The 15,772-nt window shown below is 47.6% G+C and overlaps 1 protein-coding gene across 1 annotated transcript in view; it reads left to right on the top strand.

Moving 5' to 3' along the window:
- The window catches only part of LOC138786661 (zinc finger protein 850-like), a 43,481-nt gene extending 39,854 nt beyond the window's left edge, over positions 1-3,627 (top strand). Inside the window, exons 11-12 of the mRNA XM_069963638.1 lie at positions 640-736; positions 2,861-3,627. Coding sequence (XP_069819739.1) covers positions 640-736; positions 2,861-3,627 — 864 coding nt within the window. The remainder of the gene's footprint in view (positions 1-639; positions 737-2,860) is intronic.
- Positions 3,628-15,772: the final 12,145 nt, after the last annotated feature.

Raw genomic sequence — 15,772 nt, 5'->3', positions numbered from 1 at the left:
CCATACACAGGATTACACAGTAGTGAAGAAGTCCTCTAGTGGGCGCTGTGGGGCCCCTGGGTGTGAAGGATGGGGAAGAACCCTGAGCCCAATCCCGGGGCCCCTGATACATGAGGAAATGGAGGAAGAGAAGATCCTAGAAGTCACCAACAAGATGGTGGAGCTGCTGAGTGGAGAGGTGAGACTGTGGCTGCTGGGAATGCTGGGACATTATACAGTAACACCACTGGAGGGGTGGGGGGGATGACTGTGTGATCATTGTGTGTGTCAGGTTCCTATAAGGTGTCAGGACGTGGCGGTCTATTTCTCCATGGAGGAGTGGGAGTATGTAGAAGGACACAAGGATCAGTACAAGGATGTGATGCTGGAGGATCAGCAGCCCCTCCCATCAGCAGGTAATAGACAGGACTATATACACACCTCCTCTCTGTATTATCTGGATGGAAAGAATGAATTCAGTCTCTGTATGTGTTCCCTCCAGTCAGATCCAGTAAGAGAACAGCACCAGAGAGATGTCCCCGTCCTCTTCTCCCACAGGATCAGGTAGATGGAGATGTTCCCTATGATCTGTACATCCCACCTGACTTCTCCTCCTGTCTGATGACTTTTACAATATTTCTCTCACATCTTATGAATCAGGGGGAAGATGGGAACGATATTAACTCTATAAACATAATAGTAAAACAAGAGACAGATGACAGCGATGATGAGCAGTGTAAGAAGGACATTACTACAGGTGAGTAGTGACTGGGCAGATTCTACTCCAGACGTGTCAAACTCAGGCCCTCCAGCTGTTTAAAAACTACAATTCCCATCATTCCTGGACGTCACTTGTCGTTCGCTAAACAAGCGATTTATCTGTACGTGTAAAAGGACCCGTAGGGGGCATTTACAGGATCTTGGCAATCTGTCCGTAGACTGGATCCCGGACCTCCCTGCATCATGATTAATTATGATGTCGGGAGCTCCGATACTGTTTAAACGTTTGTGCTAGTACACAGAATGTTCTTACTGATCAACTGATCCAGAATGCTCTGGACCTCAGACTGGGATGAAGCTTCACCTTCTAACAAAACAGTGACCCTATGCACACAGCCAGGACCACATAGGAGCGGCTTAGGGACAACTCTGTGAATGTCCTGGACCCATTGGGACATCTCTGGAGAAACCTGACAATGGGGTCCACGGACGGCCCCCATCCATCCTGACAGAGCGGGAGAAGAACATCCCTAAATCCAACTTTAAACCTCGTGGCCTTATAACCAAGAAGACTGGAGGCCGACTTACTGCCAAAGGGGCATCGCTCTGAATACCGATGGTCATGGAGATGATAGTTTTTACTCTTCGATAAGTTAGCGAAGGTCTGGGACATTCATTTCTCACATCATTATAGGGGATTGAGGGCAGATTGATGGAGGAAATCTTGATCCCCAGCAGTGCAAAGGAGGAGAATATAGAGTGACAGGAGGCAGTTTGGTGACTTTTGGGCCAACTTTTGTTTTGCACAATAGGGTGAGATGGTTAAAGATACAGATGAGTGAAGCAAATTCACAGCGATTCGTTCAACAAATTCGCTAAACATGGTGGCCGCACATGTTAGCTTATAGTATTTTTTTTTTGCAAGTAGCAAGGGATTATCCATAAGAGATGGAGAGGAGGGTGGATTATGGGTGGTTTTCTGTGGGAGGAGGGAAGACATTTTCCAGTATACCAAGTAACTGAGAGACTGTTGTTCATTATACCAAGTCATTGGGTGCTGTGTGTGCGGTGTGGGAAGTCACCGGGTGCTGGGTGTACATTATACCAAGTTACTGGGTGCTGGGTGTACAATATATGAAGTCACTGGGTGTCGGGTGTGCAGTATAGAAAGTCACTGGGTGCCAGGTGTGCAGTATAGAAAGTCGCTGGGTGTGCAGTATAGAAAGTCACTGGGTGCCAGGTGTGCAGTATAGAAAGTCGCTGGGTGTGCAGTATAGAAAGTCACTGGGTGCCAGGTGTGCAGTATAGAAAGTCGCTGGGTGTGCAGTATATGAAGTCACTGGGTGTCGGGTGTGCAGTATAGAAAGTCGCTGGGTGTGCAGTATAGAAAGTCACTGGGTGCCAGGTGTGCAGTATAGAAAGTCGCTGGGTGTCGGGTGTGCAGTATAGGAAGTCACTGGGTGCTGTGTGTGCAGTATAGGAAGTCACTGGGTGCCGGGTGTGCAGTATAGAAAGTCACTGGGTGTGCAGTATAGGAAGTCACTGGGTGCTGGGTGTGCAGTATAGAAAGTCACTGGGTGTGCAGTATAGGAAGTCACTGGTTGCTGTGTGTGCAGTATAGAAAGTCGCTGGGTGTGCAGTATAGGAAGTCACTGGGTGCTGGATGTGCAGTATAGGAAGTCACTGGGTGCTGGGTGTGCAGTATAGAAAGTCGTTGGGTGCTGGGTGTGCATTATAGGAAGTCACTGGGTGCTGGGTGTACAGTATAGGAAGTCACTGGGTGCTGGGTGTGCAGTATAGGAAGTCACTGGGTGCTGGGTGTGCAGTATAGGAAGTCTCAGTGAACACAGCGTCCATCTTAATACCTCACTGGCTGCTCATTTACCAATGTCCACTGCTGTCCTGTGAGAAAACTGATGTTACGCTGCTGATCCACCAACGTCCATTACTGTCCATGGCGGAATGATTGACATTTTCCAATTTTTGACACTGTCGCAGCAACAGCTGTTGAAAAAAATCGCTATTGTGTAATAGTCCCACTATTGTAACTACAATATTTTGCCCGTATTAACGAGATTCCTCTGTATATTATTCAAGTAAATATTCGTGAGTGACTCTGTATAAATATATTTAAGATCTGTATCTGTTTTCTTCTTGGCAGATGAGTGTCCCCGGAGATCAGAGGGACATCAGATATCTCCAGATATTACAGCAGATGGTCAGATCCCACAAGATACATATGAAGAACGGTCCATTATCTCACATATAACCTCAGCCCTTCTTAGTAAAGATCTACCATCTGATCCCTTTATACAAGTCCTATCTTATGATCCCTCACAGGCTGTAAAGCAAAGTAAAAATCACACGAGGGATGGAGGACATCAAAGGATTCACACAGGGGAGAAGCCTTTTTTATGTTCAGAATGTGGAAAATGTTTTACTCTGAAATCCTATCTTGTTCAGCATCAAAGAACTCACACAGGAGGGAAGTCATTTCCATGTTCAGAATGTGGGAAATGTTTTACCACCAAATCGATTCTTGTTGAACATCAGAGAATTCATACAGGGGAAAAGCTATTACAATGCTCAGAATGTGGAAGGTGTTTCACCCACAAATCTCACCTTGTCTTACATCAAAGAACTCACACAGGGGAGAAGCCACATTCATGTCCAGAGTGTGGAAATTCTTTTACCCAGAAATCGAGTCTTGTTAAACACCTGAGAATTCACACAGGCGAGAAACCATTTTCATGTTCAGAATGCGGGAAATGTTTTATTCAAAAATCAAATCTCGTCTTACATCAAAGAACTCATACAGGGGAGAAGTCTTTTTCATGCCAAAAATGTGGGAAAGGTTTTACTCGGAAATCAAGTCTTATCGCACATCAAAAAGTTCACACAGGAGGAGACGCTGACTTAGAACTTTAAATGATGTTTGAAAAAAAATAGCTGTGTGTTATCCAAAGAGCAAATGAAACCCAAGTAACGCACCCATGTATTACAAGATGGCTAGAAAGTCTCTGATCATGTTACCAGTTGTTAATAAAACTTGGGTTTGATAATTAGTCTCATAAATTATTGGTTATGGTTTCTTTCCACATGGGACACAGACAACCTGTGTAGAGCACTGCAGAGTATGGTGGTGCTGTATAAAGACAAAAATTACTATATATACAATACAATATACAGCAATGGATGTTTTCGCATGACACTAAATTAGATCAGTCAGTGCTCAATGCTTTCTGAAAGAAGTGTTTAATTTTCATCAGGACACAGGTTGAATTCTAAGGGCCTAAGAAGTTACTTTATTTCTTGCTTGGAATTAGGAATTTAAAGAAATAAACATTCTCAATTTGTTAAAAACGTATGGTCCTAAAGCACCAAGTGGCTCGTGTAAATGTTTAATCGATGCAGAGCACTGCCATGGGTCTATTAGCAATAAGAAGAGTTCAATTCTAAATTGGACACAGGCTGGATTATTACAACCCGTCAACACATTGGATTGATGCAGAAAGTTATAATGGAGGGGAATTATATTCTTTGTGTTTTTGTACTTTTTGCAATAAAAAAAATATATAGTCACCAACTGAATCACACGTAACATCTCATGACATTTAAACCACAGCCCACAGTCCAATTAGCATACACCAGCCTAAGCAGAATACCCACGGCATAAATACATCGATTCTAGGCAGGGAATTATGCAGCAGTATCTAACTAACTTGCAAAAGGATAGTACCTGGATAAATGCAGCAAGAGTTTAATTTCATTTGGACACAGACTAAGTTATTACGGCCATGTGATTGACGCCAGACAGCCAAAATCAGGCTTCTTGGTAAGACATGTTTCCTGTAGATCTTGCTCTGCAAGTTTCCTTTTCAGGAACAGATGTCAGACAGCATTTTGATAGGATGGTGACATCGGAAATATCAATCTTAAGAAGTAATATTAAGCAGAATTGTCAAACTGTTCGGGTTCATGTACATTACACACATACAGCTCAGCTACATGTACATTACACACATACAGCTCAGCTACATGTACATTACACATATATAGCTCAGCTACATGTACATTACACACATACAGCTCAGCTAAATGTACATTACACATATATACAGCTCAGCTACATGTACATTACACATACAGCTCAGCTACATGTACATTACACACATACAGCTCAGCTACATGTACATTACACATATATAGCTCAGCTACATGTACATTACACACATACAGCTCAGCTACATGTACATTACACATATACAGCTCAGCAACATGTACATTACACATATACAGCTCAGCTACATGTACATTACACATATATAGAGCTCAGCTACATGTACATTACACATACATACAGCTCAGCTACATGTATATTACACATATATACAGCTGAGCTACATGTACATTACACATATACAGCTCAGCTACATGTACATTACACACATATACAGCTCAGCTACATGTACATTACACACATATACAGCTCAGCTACATGTACATTACACACATACAGCTCAGCTACACGTACATTACACATATACAGCTCAGCTACATGGACATTACACACATACAGCTCAGCTACATGTACATTACACACATACAGCTCAGCTACATGTACATTACACACACATACAGCTCAACTACATGTACATTACACACATACAGCTCAGCTACATGTACATTACACATATACAGCTCAGCTACATGTACATTACACACATACAGCTCAGCTACATGTACATTACACACATACAGCTCAGCTACATGTACATTACACACATACAGCTCAGCTACATGTACATTACACACATACAGCTCAGCTACATGTACATTACACACATATACAGCTCAGCTACATGTACATTACACATATACAGCTCAGCTACATGTACATTACACACATATACAGCTCAGCTACATGTACATTACACACATATACAGCTCAGCTACATGTACATTACACATATACCGCTCAGCTACATGTACATTACACATATATACAGCTCAGCTACATGTACATTACACACATACAGCTCAGCTACATGTACATTACACACATATACAGCTCAGCTACATGTACATTACACACATATACAGCTCAGCTACATGTACATTACACACATATACAGCTCAGCTACATGTACATTACACACATATACAGCTCAGCTACATGTACATTACACATATACCGCTCAGCTACATGTACATTACACACATACAGCTCAGCTACATGTACATTACACACATATACAGCTCAGCTACATGTACATTACACATATACAGCTCAGCTACATGTACATTACACATATACAGCTCAGCTACATGTACATTACACACATACAGCTCAGCTACATGTACATTACACACATATACAGCTTAGCTACATGTACATTACATATATACAGCTCAGCTACATGTACATTACACACATATACAGCTCAGCTACATGTACATTACACATATATACAGCTCAGCTACATGTACATTACACACATATACAGCTTAGCTACATGTACATTACATATATACAGCTCAGCTACATGTACATTACACACATATACAGCTCAGCTACATGTACATTACACACATACAGCTCAGCTACATGTACATTACACACATACAGCTCAGCTACATGTACATTACACACATATACAGCTCAGCTACATGTACATTACACATATATACAGCTCAGCTACATGTACATTACACACATACAGCTCAGCTACATGTACATTACACACATATACAGCTCAGCTACATGTACATTACACACATACAGCTCAGCTACATGTACATTACACACATATACAGCTCAGCTACATGTACATTACACATACAGCTCAGCTACATGTACATTACACATATACATCTCAGCTACATGTACATTACACACATACAGCTCAGCTACATGTACATTACACACATATACAGCTCAGCTACATGTACATTACACATACAGCTCAGCTACATGTACATTACACATATACAGCTCAGCTACATGGACATTACACCCACACAGCTCAGCTACATGTACATTACACATATATACAGCTCAGCTACATGTACATTACACACATACAGCTCAGCTACATGTACATTACACACATACAGCTCAGCTACATGTACATTACATATATACAGCTCAGCTACATGTACATTACACACATACAGCTCAGCTACATGTACATTACACACATATACAGCTCAGCTACATGTACATTACACACATACAGCTCAGCTACATGTACATTACACACATACAGCTCAGCTACATGTACATTACACACATACAGCTCAGCTACATGTACATTATACATATACAGCTCAGCTACATGTACATTACACATATACAGCTCAGCTACATGTACATTACACACATACAGCTCAGCTACATGTACATTACACACATACAGCTCAGCTACATGTACATTACACACATATACAGCTCATCTACATGTACATTACACCCACACAGCTCAGCTACATGTACATTACACATATATACAGCTCAGCTACATGTACATTACACACATACAGCTCAGCTACATGTACATTACACATATACAGCTCAGCTACATGTACATTACACATATACAGCTCAGCTACATGTACATTACACACATACAGCTCAGCTACATGTACATTACACATATACAGCTCAGCTACATGTACATTACACACAGGGCTCTGCTGCAGGCATATATAACACACACACACACACAGCTCTGCTCCACACACATCACACACACAGCTCTGCTGCATACACATCACTTCAGCTCATCCAGCACAGCAGAGTCCTGCATACACTGAGCAGCAGCCCCTGATCATGTGACTCCTCCACCACCATGTGACTGATCACATGACTGTGACATCATGGCAGGTCCTGGAAGCACAGGGGAAGCACACGGCTCCTGTACGGTTGAGACTAGAATGTAGTTGCCAGGGGTAGGTCCTACCTCTGGAGACCGGAATCTAGCCCATTCACTATGAGCAGGCTAGAATGTAGTTGCTAGAAGTAGGTCCTACCCCTGGAGTCCGGAATCTAGCCCATTCAGTAGGAGAAGGCTAGAATGTAGTTGCCAGAGGTAGGTCCTACCCCAGGAGTTGCTAAAAAGTAATTTTTACCCCTGAAGTACAGAATTTAGACTGTTCTCTACTGAGCAGGCTAGAATGTAATTGCCAGAGGTAGGTCCTACCCCTGGAGCCCGTAGTTGCCAGAAGTAGGTCCTACCCCTGGAGTCCGGAATCTAGCTCATTCACTGTGAGCAGGCTAGAATGTAGTTGCCAGAGGTAGGTCCTACCCCTGAAGCCCGTAGTTGCCAGAAATAGGTCCTACCCCTGAAGCCTGTAGTTGCCAGAAGTAGGTCCTACCCCTGGAGTCCGGAATGTAGCGCATTCACTATGAGCAGGCTAGAATGTAGTTGCTAGAAGTAGGTCCTACCCCTGGAGTCCGGAATCTAGCTCATTCACTGTGAGCAGGCTAGAATGTAGTTGCCAGAGGTAGGTCCTACCCCTGAAGCCCGTAGTTGCCAGAAATAGGTCCTACCCCTGAAGCCTGTAGTTGCCTACCCCTGGAGTCCGGAATCTATCTCATTCACTATGAGCAGGCTAGAATGTAGTTGCCAGAGGTAGGTCCTACCCCTGGGGCCCGTAGTTGCCAGAAGTAGGTCCTACCCCTGGAGTCCGGAATCTAGCTCATTCACTGTGAGCAGGCTAGAATGTAGTTGCCAGAGGTAGGTCCTACCCCTGAAGCCGGTAGTTGCCAGAAATAGGTCCTACCCCTGAAGCCTGTAGTTGCCCGTAGTTGCCAGAGGTAGGTCCTGGCTAAAAAGTAATTCCTACCTCCGGAGTCTAACCTATTCAGTGTGAGCAGGCTAGAATGTAGTTGCCAGAGGTAGGTCCTACCCCTGAAGCCCGTAGTTGCCAGAAATAGGTCCTACCCCTGAAGCCTGTAGTTGCCAGAGGTAGGTCCTGGCTAAAAAGTAATTCCTACCTCCGGAGTCTAACCTATTCAGTGTGAGCAGGCTAGAATGTAGTTGCCAGAGGTAGGTCCTACCCCTGAAGCCCGTAGTTGCCAGAAATAGGTCCTACCCCTGAAGCCTGTAGTTGCCAGAGGTAGGTCCTGGCTAAAAAGTAATTCCTACCTCCGGAGTCTAACCTATTCAGTGTGAGCAGGCTAGAATGTAGTTGCCAGAGGTAGGTCCTACCCCTGGAGTCCCTGGTTGTCAGAGATTGGGGGTGGGGGGCTTTGGTAACCTACATGGCAACTCATCACTCACTAAAAAGCTGAGCCTGACAAGCTCAGAGAGAGAGACAGCCACAGTCCTTACACCACACAGAGGGAACTGATCCATCTACAAGGAGAATGGGAGGTGGATGGAACTCACTGATCCATCTGCCACATTATACAGGCAGGAGAGATGTCAGCACATGGGTATTGTAAGGGTTAGTGCCAGAGATATGTAATTTCCTTAACAAACATCCAACCTTCCAGTATATATTAGCTGCTGTATGTCCTACAGGAAGTGATGTATTCTCTTTAGTCTGACACAGTGCTCTTTGCTGCCACCTCTGTCCGTGTCAGGAACTGTTCAGAGCAGTAGAAAATCCACATAGAAAACCTCTCCTGCTCTCCAGACTGGAAATAATAAAGTAATCTAAAAGAGGTTGCAGGGCGGTTCTATGGCCTCCCTTCCCTGCTTGCGCTCGCTTTGCGGGGTTTGCGGTCACTGACCGACAGTGTGTAGTGTAGGGACTCAGGGGACCTGCACGTGGTACACGAGGCAATATGGTTTAATCAAATTATATACCATCATCCTGGCATTGGTTTTTAAATGTAGCCGAGAAGCATTAGGGCCCATTCACACAGTGCAAGAACGGCGGAATGCCGCCAGCCTTAGTGTCTTAATGACACTCTATGGGAGGTGCACACTGCATCTCTCGGCGCTGAAGAATGAACATGTTCATTCTTCAGCGCGGGGAGAGGAGCCGCGTGCGCCTCGCATACAAGGTCATTATGACACGGAGGCTGGCGGCATTCCGCCGTTCTTGCTCTGTGTGAACAGCCCCTTAGTGTCAGCCATAGGTGTGAGGTGCAGCAGCTCCTTTCTCTCCATGCCGTATAATCTAAGAGGTTGTTTCTGATAGGCAGGCTTTAAAGGGAATCTGTCAGCACCGGGCCAGACCCAAGGTGCTGACAGTGTAGTATAGGTGTGCATGGTCACTTTCTACAAAGCCTCCCTGCAGTAATTTGTTTAAACTCCCACAAACGCACTCTAACCAAATGTCAAAGAGTACTGGCTTGGCATTTGGGCCACACCTCGGCCCGCCTCACCCCATTTTCATGCATTTTACCCATTAGCCTGCCTCCTGCTCCCCGTCGTAGTCACGTTGTTGCACGTCTGCACAGACAATTCCCTCTGAGGGCGTGCTCCTGATAACACCATTCCTGCATGCACCATAGGGGGGAAGAGGAGGGTGCAGAGGGCATTGGCTTCAGGCTCTCAGCATGTGTGCACCGCACTTCTGCCCAACAACGCATGCACGATTAGCAACATAATGATATCGGGGAGCAGGAGGCAGGCGAATAGGTATATATGCATTAAAAAGGGGAGGAAGAAGTAGTGGTGAGGCGGGCCGAGATGCGGCACAAATGCCAAGCCACCACTCCTCTTTGACGCTTGGTTAGACTGTTTGTAAAGTGGAAAAATCCCACTGCACAGAGGCTTTGTAGACAGGTTCAATGCACACAAGGGGATACACACTGTTAGCACCTCGGGTCCAGTCACTGACGGATTCACTTTGGGGCTATGTTCACACTGCGTATTTTTCTGTCCGTAGTGCAAACCGCGAATATACGCACGTAGTTTTGAGGTTGATGCGTTCGCTTGGAAGTATACGATATACGCCTGCACAATGCACACTACGTATGAGCTTACGGCAGGATCGTATACGGCGCCATGAAAAATGAACAAGACCATTGTTTGAGGACGGAAATGTTGTAACTCACGGCCGTGGATTTCAGTGCGGTCCCGTACGGAGTACTTATGTCAGCCAAATTGAACTTGATTTTTAGATCCAAAAGGTTCTGTGTGTTTTATTGGGCTGGGCGAAGATTTCCAAGTAAATGACCTGTTTCAGATCACTACGAAACAAGCTAGGGAAGCATAACAAGCATAACTACGGGCGTATGTTCGCAGTTTGTATCATCCGGCCGCATGTCGATTTTTCCCACGCCCGTAGTTTCGGCCGCACATGTACGGCGGCGTACGAACTACAGCCGGATTCATACGCAGTGTGAACATAGCCTAAAGCTTAAAAATGTAGAAAAATAAAAAAACTAACCCACATGGGGAAATGTTGTAACTTTTACATTCTGAACCCTGCCAATGAGCAGCACGCAGGGAGACGCATCCCCCAACTCACTCGGAATATATATGTATGTGTGTGTATAGGGTACCCAGCAACCTTGGTGCAGTGGGTACTGGGGTAATAATGGGGGGAAGGTGGGGTTAGTGTTAGCCATTTTATACCAAGATGACAAGTTGAAAAAAAATAATGTTTTATTCAAAAAATAACCCCCCCCCCCCCTCCTCGTTGACCACACTGGTCATTGACATTGTCCACCGAATCAGTCACAAGCCTGTTTACCAATATCTGAAAAACAAGAGGGGAGACACAAAAAAGGGCAGGAGCAGAACACCCATCATTTTGACACACCTTACAATATACAGCATCTTGCCAGATGCTGCTTACACTCCGGTACACAAGGGGTTAAGTGAGGATGCATCGCATCTCCACTTAACCCTTTTGGTGCCATACTGAACAATGTGGCCCACGATGGGGTTGTGAGGATGCACTGTATCCACACCAACTCCCTAGTGGCCAGACCAATCTCACTCTTTACCCATCCCCGCAAGGAAGGGGGGTTAAACGCCCCCTTCCTTTCTGGGATGGGTGCAGTGCGGGTAAAGCTTCCATACTCACCTTCAACATCTTCCTTCTCCAGAGCCCAGCACACTGAGCTTTTAGTGTGCTGTGCTCTGTCTCTTCAAATCTACCATCAGCCACTCAGCAGCTGAGGCGGGGCATTGCTGCAGGCGATGACTGGCTGAGCAAAGACTTGTGCAGTGTCAGCTCAGCCAATCAGCAGCTGATCACCTCTCCCCCACCCCAATAAACACAATGAAACAACACCCCCAGCTCTCCCCCACCCCAATAAAAACATGAAACCATTTTTTTTTAAATAAACTTTTATTACAAACAATTTAAAGATTAATATTGCACAGTGATCTGTCAGCAGGTTCTGGTTGTATAAACTAATAGTGTGTACAAGGCTTTTTATGCAATCAATATTATACCTTTATTTTGAAAATTAAGGTTATATTCACAGTTTTTTTTTGTATCCGATGCAGGGATATGTCGCAAAGATGTCTGAGACAGCCCATAGAGGTCTATGGAAATGCCGGAATTCTGGACACTTTCCTGATGCACATCAGGAAAGTGTCCGGAATTCTGGTGACAGGCCAGGCTGGGTGCAAGTGACAGGCCGGGGTGGGCGCCTGCATGGAGCTGCGGGCGCCTGCATGGAGCTGCAGGCACCAGCCCCCCGTCCCAGGCAGGCACAGTGCCAGTGCAGCGGACACTAGACTGGGAGCACTAGGCTGGGAGCAGACCACAGGCACTCTTGGCAGCATTCCTCTATCTAGCAACCCTCCCAACCTCAGCACAATGATGACCGCAGCAGTGATGTTTGCAGCCCCACCCATCTCATTCTCGCCAGCAGTGATAATTGCTGAGAAACAACTCCTCCCCCCCCCCCCCACACCTATCATGTGTTACAAATCCAGAAAATCTGTCCAGATTTCCAGACCCATAGGGGTACATTAGTCATGGACACATTTCAGGATTTTTTCTGAAGGGTGTCTGTTCCGGAAAATAGGTCAGGATTTTTCACATTCTGTCCTAATTTCATCCGAAATTCTGGCACAGATGCCCCCGTAGAACTATACGGGAGCACCAGAACTCTGGATGCTTTCCTGATGCACACCAGGAAAGCATCCAGAACTCCTGATTTGGTGGCCCAGTGTTCCTTTTACAGACCTCACTGTGCAACGATGAGTTCCCCTTACCCACCCTCACCCCTGCCACCTGGACCCTACCCTGCAATAAGGAGCGCACCCCGTACCCTGATTGAGTAGCACCCCTTGTATCTCCCGGCTGTGTCAACGCAGAGCACAGCGCACTACTCGCTCTCCCCTTGTGTCCCTGCCGATCCACAGCAATCCTCCACCCTGGACCCTTCGGAACCTCAAAAGTGCTCCCCTTCTTCCCCTTCCCCTCAGGAGTAATACCACCAGGACCTCAGGAGTGATCCTCCACATCCCAACTGTCCCCAACTACCCCACCTCAGATCTCGGCAGTGAAGACATCAGCAGTGATGGACAGCCTGATCGAACTGGAGGTGGCCTGACCAGGAACCATGAGAGCAGAAAAATTCCCCTTCAGCTGGGGGCGACAGAGGGGGGGGGGACTGGGGCAGCTGGGGGCGACAGAGGGTGGGGGGAACAGAGGAGACTGGGGCAGCTGGGGGAGGGGCTGGGGGTGCCAGATGGGACTGGGGTAGCTGGACACACCTCCTCCCGGCCGCACATGGAGCTCCTCGGTCTCTGGAGGCCGCGGGGACTGCAGGGTAAGGTGATCGCATTGCTGCAGGCTCTGGGGCTGTACAGCAGGATTGGGGGTTTACACTGCACCCCCTGATCCTGCTGTAAAGCTCCAGGACTCGTAGCAATGCGATCACCTTACCCTGCAGCCCCCGCGGCCTCCTCCAGAGACCGGGGAGCAGGGCTGTATTTACCTGTTCCGCTTGCTCTTCCCCCGGCTGCCAGTGTGCTGTGACATCTGGGGGCACTCCGCTGCCGGCTGTACAGGGAGGCGGTAGTCCCCATGTGGCCGGCACTCTCTGGGACATGTCCTTCTCCCCTGCAGTACGGAGTGCACCCTCTGCTCCCAGGCACCGCCCACCTCTGAACCCGCGCACTAAACGGGTTTAGATGGTCACTTGCGGTAGAGTGACTGTGATGGGCGTCTCGCTCCTGGTGTTTGGCCGGTAGAGAATGCCGGCCACAAGAACCACGTTCAGCCTTGTGCAGCTCTTTCTCTCCTCGTGCACCTCACCGCCCGCAATGATTTTTACGATGAATTTACGATTTTCACAAAAAATTCAAGTCAATTCTAAAATTCTGGGCAAATTAATTGAATTTGATTAATCGCCCAGCCCTATGGTCTAGTGTGCCAACATACATTCCACACACATCACATGTCCCCTTGTGTACTGTAGTGCTTCATATCACCACACCATGCTGGGAGATGTAGTTCTACTATGCCACTGCCGCCTCCTCCTCCTCCTCCTATGCTGTCATCCTCTAATCTGCTGCAGAACTAAAACTCCCAAAATGATCAGCCTATAAGCATGATGGGGGTTGTAGTTCTGGATGGCCACAGGCTTCAAAACTACAACTCCCATCATGAGCTGTTAGCAGGACATGGTGGGGGTTGTAGTTTTAGGGGGTAATCTCACCTCTCCTGTCAGGCTGTCACTGCTGATATTTTCACCGCTGAGTTCCGTCAGACCTGGGATGGAGGATCAGCCCCTTTGTCCGGGGGACGGTTATAATGCTGAGGTTCGGGTGGGGGTCCGGGGTATGGTGAGGTAGGGGGATCTTCGCCTTCAGTTGGGGGGGGGGGGGGGGGGGGTAGGAGAACTTCTGAGGTTCAGGGGAAGGGGGAGTGTGGAGGTGGACGGAGGGGAAAGCAAGCAGGGCGCTATACAAGGGGCACCACTCCATCGGGCTCCCGGTCAGAGGGGCACTCATCACTCTGCACTGTGAGGTCCCCCCATCTCACCCGCTGGGGCCTTCCTTTAAAGCTGCAGTTGGACACCATGGCAACAATCCAGGAATGGGGGGCCCGATCATTAATCATTACAGCTGTCCAGGAGCCCAGGGCCCGTCTTCATCAGTGAGGGGGGAGCTGTGCCACTCAGGGGGCATGATCTTAACTGCGAACCCGGGTGGGGGGGGGATGATGGGGGGGAGGGTACAGGCTGGTTAGGGGCTGTGACGGCCAGCACCGCAGAGGTCCGGTGGGGGGGGCGGGGGGGCTCGGTCATAGTCGATCATTACAGCGATTCAGGAGCAGAAGCCCAGAGCCCGTCTTCATCAGTAAGTTCGGGGGGGGGGGGGGGGGGGGGGGGGGGGGGGGGGGGGGGGGTAGTTGTGCCACTCAGAGAGCCACTCAGGGGGGGGGGGGTCCAGGTAGCGGGGGGAAGGGGAGTTGGGGGCTGTGGTGGCCAGCACTGAAGGTCCAGGGGACAAAGGGGTACGGTCAGTGCCACAGGGTGGGGGTATCACTGCTGGCGGCTGGGGTGCACTGGGCTTTCAACCAAAGCAATGGATCCACACACCCCTGACCCTGCAGATCATCTCACAACAGTGCATCCACACACCCCTGACCCTGCAGAACATTGCATACCAGTGCACCCGCACCCCCCCTGCAGACCATCTCATAACAATGCACCCACACACACTGACCCTGCAGAGCATCACATAACAGTGCACCCACAAACCTCTCCCTGCAGAGCATCACATAACAGTGCACCCACAAACCTCTCCCTGCAGAGCATCACATAACAGTGCACCCACAAACCTCTCCCTGCAGAGCATCACATAACAGTGCACCCACAAACCTGTCCCTGCAGAGCATCACATAACAGTGCACCCACACACCTGTCCATGCAGAGCATCACATAACAGTGCACCCACACACCTCTCCCTGCAGAGCATCACATAACAGTGCACCCACACACACACTGACCCTGCAGAGCATCACATAACCGTGCACCCACAAACCTCTCCCTGCAGAGCATCACATAACAGTGCACCCACACACACTGACCCTGCAGAGCATCACATAACAGTGCACCCACAAACCTGTCTCTGCAGAGCATCACATAACAGTGCACCCACAAACCTGTCCCTGCAGAGCATCACATAACAGTGCACCC

This window comes from Dendropsophus ebraccatus, chromosome 3, assembly GCF_027789765.1.
Source record: "Dendropsophus ebraccatus isolate aDenEbr1 chromosome 3, aDenEbr1.pat, whole genome shotgun sequence".
Classification (NCBI taxonomy): domain Eukaryota; kingdom Metazoa; phylum Chordata; class Amphibia; order Anura; family Hylidae; genus Dendropsophus; species Dendropsophus ebraccatus.
Note: the sequence above shows the minus strand (reverse complement) of the source record. Positions and strands in the feature narration are given on the sequence as shown.